Raw genomic sequence first — 8,303 nt, forward strand, 5'->3', positions numbered from 1 at the left:
CCTATCTGCAAAGAGACTCAGGAATAGTGCAAGTCATGCTCAGGCCCTTCAGTGGTGAAGATGCATCAAACATAGAAACAGTAACACAAGAAACTACTGTGCGTCTATGGTTAATTAAACCAGGCCACAGTCAGATGTGTATTGGGAAACAATCCACAAGTAAAAGGTGGATGAGAATGCTAGAAATCAATGTGTTCACGTATTTTGGAAAAGTCTCCCATAGTTGCACAGACATTGCATCAGATCAGCACATGCTGCAATACTCACATTGGTTTACCTTAGGAGCAAACTCTCATGCCATCTCTCAACAATTTCAGGGCCCAGAATTTTGTGAATAAATTTCATTCTATGAGGAGGCTGTCTCTGTGAAGCCATATGGATTAAGCAGGCAAAGACTCCTGTATATTGTCACTCATGATAGCTGTCAGCATCCTACCAAACTCGACTATGAGGTGAAGACTTATGGACATCACTCTGACTAGAGCAGAAGAAGAAATGCCAACTTAAGTCCATTCAGCATTTTGAACTGTATAGAGACCTGTTCCCTTATAATGATATGTTGCCCTGAGGGTACTGCCCTATGAACTGAAGGACCCAATGACATCATACCAATTTGGTCAGTGATAGAAGAGAAACCGTTCAACTGACTGGTTCAAGCTGCTTTCTCCTGGAATATTAGGCACAAATGACTCATGGTACAGAAATTAGAAGAAAACATACATGAGTAGCTTGGCTTTTGTAGCATGAATTTTTATGTTAACACTTGTATTTAACTTTGGAACATAAAACAATTATTTTGACAAAATACTGTGTAGTGTTCTTGGATTTTCTCATTTCTGGAAGCACCTTCCAATTTCATCCTTCCTTGTGAAAACATTCAACTCCTGTAGAGTTTTACTAACACATTCTCTGTCCAAGAAAAAGAGGATCCTGAATTCAGAGAGGTAGACAGAGAGAGATAAAGCTGTCTAAAGAGATACACTTCTACACTTGAGGATCCTTGTCAAAGTATCTTTCTCCCTTTCCATTCCCTTAAATACATGCAAATACTTTATGGTAAATATAATAAGTTATATTTCAAATTGTCTTGAATTTTATCTTCTCAATGTGAAAGTAATTTTCTTGAGTTTTTACCTGGTCTGTCTGTGCCAAAGATGTGCCTGCTTTTTCTTTGACTCCTGTATCTGAGTGGCTCAGAAATTCATACGTGAACACATGAGGTAATACAGCTGAACTCAAGATTCACTGAGTTTCTCTGAGTTCATTTGCTCTCCCCCAGATGAAAGCTGCAAATACCCAGGACTGTCCTTATTTTGTGTATTGCAAGCAGGAACAGCTAGAACTTGATCCATCCAAGCAGAGCCTGGCATTGAGAGAGACACTGACGATCATATATGCATAATTTAAAATCCATCTCTCAAATATCCAGTGAGCATCACCTAAGAATTACAGCAATTTCTCTCTACAGCTGATCTCTGTGAACACTGAAGTTGCTGGGATGCTGGTGCTCATGGCAGATAATGCCACTTCTGTGTAAACCTTGACAAACTAACCTACAGGGGCTCTCAGAAAGAGAAGGGGGCACAATGGTACCAAGAATCCCTATTACAAAGATGAGGTTTGAGTGGAGATAACTCTGTATTCTCTGTGGTGTCCTTATATGTTTTCATGCTCAAGAACAGTAAAATTTACTCATTAAAATTTTCAGAGGTTTCAATCATCTTGTTTATTTTTCTCAGTTTTCTGTTACTGTTTATATATTATTAAAATAAAATTTAATGCAATATAATTACTGATTCCCATCTTCTAACTTTTTCTAGATTCTTCCTACCTCTGGACCATCCATTTCTTTTTCTCTGTAGAAAGCAAACACATAAGCAAAAAACAAGTTAAAAATAGGATTATAACAAGCAAAAATATACAGATCAAAGAAACACACTGAAAGACAGAAAGAGAGAGAGAGAGAGAGAGAGAGAGAGAGAGAGAGAGAAAGAGAAACTGAAACTGAAACTGAAACTAAAGTATTCAACCCTGGAACCATAGTACTAAGAAAAAAAACATATTAGATGAAAAGAAATGCAGTATAAATTGATATGATAGAAAATATCTACAAACATACAAGTGAGGTCATTTTGTATTGGCCATACACTTCTGGGCATGGATCCACACTTAATTGTGGTTAATATACCCAATGAGACTCAAATACAGAAAAATAATTCTTTCTTTGACAGAAAAATTGCTGAAAGTTTTTGTTTTGAGAGCCTCTATCTGTCTGTCTCTGTCTCTGTCTCTCTCATTACTGGAAACCTATCTGGATTGAATCTTTGCAGGCATTGTGTATCCTTTCACAATCCCTGTAGGTTCATGTCTGCATCAGTCCTGTTGGAAAAAGTATTTTAAAGATACCCATATGGTCTGGTTTCTACAATCTATTTAGATTTTAATTGTTCCCCAAAATAAAATCTAACTATTGAGTTATTGTGGGCAACTAAGGACAATTGCAATAGCCCATACTGATTTTAGACCTGTTAGTCCTCTCTGACCATAACTCTATAAGAATTATTCTATCTTGGCATTGAGATGTTCATTGATAACTCATGTCTTTGGAAAGCAGAACTGTTCATCCAGTCAGGTATCTCTGTTGAAAGGCTCACAGGTTAAAAAAAATTCAAACTTCATACTCATGCTTTCTAATAAGCCTTCTACAATAACCCAGATAACCATGGATCGTGGTGAGAACAGACCTCTGAAATAGCACTAACAGCTGAACTACAATTTTATCTAGCTATAACAAGGTTTGTCCACAGTTTTCTTAAATTCATTAGTTTTGATATAAATGCTCTCTCATCACTTTATTATCTAAACACAAAGAATATTGTCAACCAAAGAAAGCTGCAAATTTGGATCAAGGCAACTATTTACTGTTTATTATTTCCCAATATTGTTTTTGTAAAAACAACAAAAGTTATTTATGTTTGCCTTTATTCCATACTACATCTAACTTTACTATAAGCAATCTCACTTCATTTTGTCAGGCAACACACACTCCATCTTTTTCTCTTTTTTTACTTCTGCTGTGGGATCCTATATTTGCACATAGTTTTCTTATCACCTCTAATTTTGGTTTGTCTTACACCAATTCCTGATTTCTCAATTTCCAAGTACTACTTCATTCTTGAGACTTTCTCCAGGGTCCCCCTCTGGTTTCCTTTGTCCCTGTTTTATTATACCATCTCCTTTAATTCCTTAGGCCCTAATGACCCATTTCTGGTCACTTGACTCCTACAAATTAAAAACACAAAGCAAGTATTCAAATCGTGGAATCAAATATAAGTGAGAACATTTATCTTCATGGATCTGTGTGACCTGACTCAGATTATTTTGTACATTTCAATCACTTATTTAGAGAGTTCATGATTCTTCTTTTATTACTGAGTAATATCCTATTGTTTATGTGCCCAGATTTCATTATCTATTAGTCCTTTGTTGGAAATCTAGGTTGATTGCATTTTCCAACTGGTGTTAATAGAGAAACAATAAATATTGATGTGCTAGTGTCTTTACAGTAAGATGTAGTCTCTTGAGTATGTACGTGGAGGGATAAACCTAGAGCACAGAATAATTTTATTTAGTTATTTGATGAAATTTCCAAATCAGGACACTAGTGTATACTGTCATCAATAGTGCATGAGGGTCACCCTTTCTCCACAACCAAGTATGCATTTGTTATTATTTATTTTCTTGTTTATAATCATTCTGAGGTAAAAATAGAACATTAAAGTTGTGAACTGCATTTTACTGTGAGCTAAGGACTGTATTATTGTACACCATAGAGATATCAACCAGAAATTGAATGGGAAATTCTCTCCTCAGCTTCCTTTTCTAATGTAGGAAGGTCTGCATTGGGAGAAAGGACATCAGTGATCATGTAAAATACCAGATCCTGTAGTCTTCAATAACAGCCTTACAGTAATATATACCCACTAGTGTCTGAGAGTTTTGTGGTAATCAACTTTATTCTAATTATGTTCATTGTAAATATTTATCTGAGTAAACATTTCAAAAGCCCATGGCTTGGGATGATATTGGCCGTAGTAGACCCTATCCAAGTTTCATTGCTAATAGTCATGCAGTCAAATTGCAATATAAATATTTATTTTTACAACCAATAGATTAGTCCTACTCTCAACCATGATCACATGAACTTCTGTGTACAGTGCGTAATAATGTAGACATTCATACCTGGTCAAAGTGTAAGAATGGAAATTGAGTGTCCATCCACAGATGAGCCATCTGTATACACTTTGCACCCAAAAATCATGGATCTTCAAAAGAAAGATGGGATCAAATTTAAAAACCACAATGTGGGATTGGTAGCCATCAAATGTTGTCTTCAAACCTGGTATAGCTAATAGACAAATGAACACTTAACAGCTATAGTTACCAACACAAGACCTCAACCAAACAAGCAAGTCAACATTGTAGCATGAGAGTCTATGAAGTAACTGAGTAAATATGTCTACATGTAAGCTTGGTAGAAATGAGAATTGAATTTCATAAGCTGTCCTCCATGGTTCTTATATGCATTTTGGTTTATTTGCGCCTTTCTTTCACCATTGAACACAATGTAAATTTTTTTTAAAAAAAAAACTTAAAAATGGCCAGTTCAGGCTCTGTGTCCCCTATTACTAGAAATCTTTGGTAGGATTAGCTTCATAGATTTCATAGATTTTCCATTGTACTAGTTTTCCTGAATAGAATACCTTCTGTAACCATGCAAGGTCTAAAGTGGAGGTGTTAGGACACCAAACCAACCGTAAAACCATTGACCTACAGTTAGCGTTTTCTGTCTGCAGAGTGTTCTATGACTGGAGCCTTACAAAATCATCATCATTGAGACCAAGGAGAATGCATCCAGCAACTAATGGGAGCAGATACATAGTCCTATAGCTAAATATTTGTGGAATTCATGGAGTCTACGAAGGAATGAGAGGAGGATTGTAAAAACCAGAGGACACACAGACACCATGAGATCACGGTCCAAATAATTAACTACTGAGGACTCATGGGGTTCATGAAAATCAGGGATCCTGTAGAACTGCCTTAGGTCCTCAGCACACCTCTTATGGTTAAATAGCTTGGCATACTTTTGGGATTAATAACACCGGAAATGGGATCTATCTGATTCTTTGCCTTACTTGTTGGACACTTTTCTTCATACTGAGTTGATTCATCTAAAGTTGATTTTTCTTTCTTTGTTTTCAACTTATTTATTTATTTATTAAAAATTTCCACCTCCTCCCCGCCTCCCTTTCCACTCTCCATCCCCATCTCCCCTCCCTTCCTAGTCCTAAGAGCAGTAAGGGCTCCCCGACTTGTGGGAAGTCCAAGTTCCTCCCCCTTCCATCCAGGTCTAGATGATGTAAATTCCTTATTCTTTTAGATGACCTAGTCCTGTTGTGTCACATATATAGTGAGGTCTTATTGCTGCAATCGACTGCTGAAAGTCACAATATTTATTTTCATAAGATATGGCAGATCGTGATGCATTAAACATCAATTTGCATAAATTTCTGAGGTATGTTTCTTTAGGTCATTTCAATGAGTTATTGCATGAAACCTTCTGGTATGGCAAATATTACCTATATTTATCTGAACTTAGGCTGTAATTTCTCAAAATTCAGCAAGTTTTGAAATTTACAGTCACCACCATTATCATCACAACCTCCTTCTATAAATCAATATGACAACCTTGTCATAAAGTGAAGCAAATGCCTCAGGCCAGAATCTATTGAGGGCTTGGGTCCCCTTGTCATCTGCAGAGCTGAGGGAATGGTATGAAATTTATTTCTTCCGACAGTATTAGGACTTGAACTTCACCATTCTGCTGCTTGACTCAAGTTTCCTCTGATACCTTCTCAAACTGAACTAGGTGCTTATTTAAGAAGTCCCCTGTTCTTGAATATGCAAATTTCCTGAGTCTATTATGGTAAATATAGGAATGTCCACACCTGACAACAACATATGATCAGTGTCTTCTCCACAGTCACTGAGCACACAAGGCCCACACCATGGGATGGAGCTGTATCATTCTCTTCCTTGTGTCAGTAATGACAGGTAAGGAATTTCTAATTCCAAACCTGAGCAGAAGACAGGGACTGAGGTGACAATGTCACTGACGATCTACGCTGTCTTTTTCTTCACAGGTGTCCACTCCCAGGTACAGTTTCATCAGTCAGGGCCTGAACTGGGAAAACCTGGGACCTCAGTGAAATTGTCCTGCAAGGCTTCAGGCTATACTTTCACTGACTACTTTATGCACTGGGTGATGCAGAGTCCAGGACAGGGCCTGAAGTGGGTTGGAGTTATTAATCCTAGTAATGGTGGTACTCTCTACAATGAGAAGTTCCAGGGCAAGGCCACACTGACTGCAGACACATCCTCCAGCACAGCCTACATGGAGCTCAGCAGCCTGACATCTGAAGACTCTGCAGTCTATTACTGTACAAGACACAGTGTTGCAACCACATCCTGAGTGTGTCAGAAACCCTGGAGGAGCAGGAAGCTCCCCTGCGACTGACATGACAGAGAAGATGAGCCTTAAGACATTCACAGAATCAATCTTTCTGAATGTTGTTTTGTCTCTCACTTTTTTTGAAAAAAACTTTTCAAAATTATATCTTTGAATGCAGGGGTGATGATTTAGTGTACACCATACCTTTACAATCTCTTCACCAATGACCATATTCATTGAAATGTTTCTACATTAATAAAATAATAAAAAGTGGAAACTATGAAGTATGATAATGAAATATCCATCTCTGTATTCTAAGTGAATGGGACATTTTGAAGGTAGTTTTTAATAAACTGAAATATGATTTTTAACAGTAAAGTCCAAATGAAAACTGCTGGGAAAACAAAAGTCCTTCAGGGTCTGAAACATTACGTGACTCCAGGTTTATAGTTAACTCTAGTTTTGTGTTCCTGCAGAAGTTCTATTCTCTTAGAATGTTAGATATGTGTCCAAATGCACTGCATATAATATAATTCCTGTAAGTTGGTCAAGTATGATTACATTACATTTCACAAAAATCATTAATCAAATCAATGTATGTACATGTTAATTCAGGTAGGTTCTGAGATCATACATTATTCCCTGCTCCCATATTTACTTCCTTCCCAGTCTCTGAAACCTGTCCCACAGTCTCAAACCTTTATAGAACTATACTGATATGTCTACCTCTCACAGGCCATTGGATGTCAAACTTGTGGTCACCTTTGTTCTACAGTGTCTTTTGATTTTTGAATGGCTGAGTACTTGTGAACATTATCAATCAATTGTGCTGTCTACCAACTCACTTCATCGCCAGAATTCACTGCTACAGCTATATCCAACAATGCCAAAGAAAAGACTGGGTTTCATGGAGATTTGGAAATCAACTGAAGAGCAAGTCACTATTCATTCTTGAGGCATCTAGTCAATATCAACTTAGATAATAAAGGAAGGTGAGACAGTCATATTTTGTACACAGAGTGAGCCTGTCAGAAATTTTCGGGTAAAGGGAAGAATCTATATCCATAGATAAAACATAATTATTCCAACTACCCCATAAATGTGCCTGAACTTGACCCCAATCATATTATGTATCATTACATGGAAGAGCTGTCACACAAATCCATTTAAAGATAGAATGAAACTGAATACTAAGTCTAAGATTAACTTTGTTCAACTGATTTCCTATTAAAGAACAGCTTCCTCAAAAGCACTGATATGATCATGAAGTCCTCTGTTTTCTATATTTTTAACAATTTTGGATAACATATTTGAGAGACAATAAGCATGCTCTGTAGTATGAACCAATTTTCCCATTAAGAAAATAGGCTTGTGGGAAACAAATCATAGCTTGGTTGGATTTTCTTAAGCTTTTCTCGACCTGTGGGTGTTGGTGAATTCAAGTTGATCTTTTGAAGCCTATAAAAATCTTCATAAAAAGAAAAAAATCCCTTAATATTTTTATTATTTGTGTTTATAATAATAGTGGTGGTATTTTGTCAGAATCAGAATACTAGTTTATCAGTTTTTTTTAACTAATATCAAAATTAAGAACTGTTGGAGTCCTAATGTAACAGCAGAATAGCAATTGAAAAAAGTCTGAAACATGTTATTTGTTTACATAGCTCAAATCACTTTTGTATCATTACTTAAATCTTCTCATCCTCAGATATTCATAACTTGCTTTTATCTATTTCAGTAACTTGCATTTCACATGTCCTAAGTTATTTTCTTTGTTTCCCAAAACATT

The 8,303-nt window shown here is 36.5% G+C and overlaps 1 gene segment (V, D, J or C); it reads left to right on the forward strand.

The window, feature by feature from the left end:
• Nucleotides 1-5,980: 5,980 nt before the first annotated feature.
• Nucleotides 5,981-6,561, forward strand: LOC125395286 (Ig heavy chain V region 23-like). The segment is given in 2 exon segments: nucleotides 5,981-6,117; nucleotides 6,207-6,561. Coding segments are annotated over 2 exon segments (375 nt in total).
• The last annotated feature ends 1,742 nt before the right edge of the window (nucleotides 6,562-8,303 follow it).

The sequence above is a fragment of the Myodes glareolus genome, chromosome 11, assembly GCF_982192425.1.
Source record: "Myodes glareolus chromosome 11, mMyoGla1.1, whole genome shotgun sequence".
NCBI classification, from domain to species: Eukaryota; Metazoa; Chordata; class Mammalia; order Rodentia; family Cricetidae; genus Myodes; species Myodes glareolus.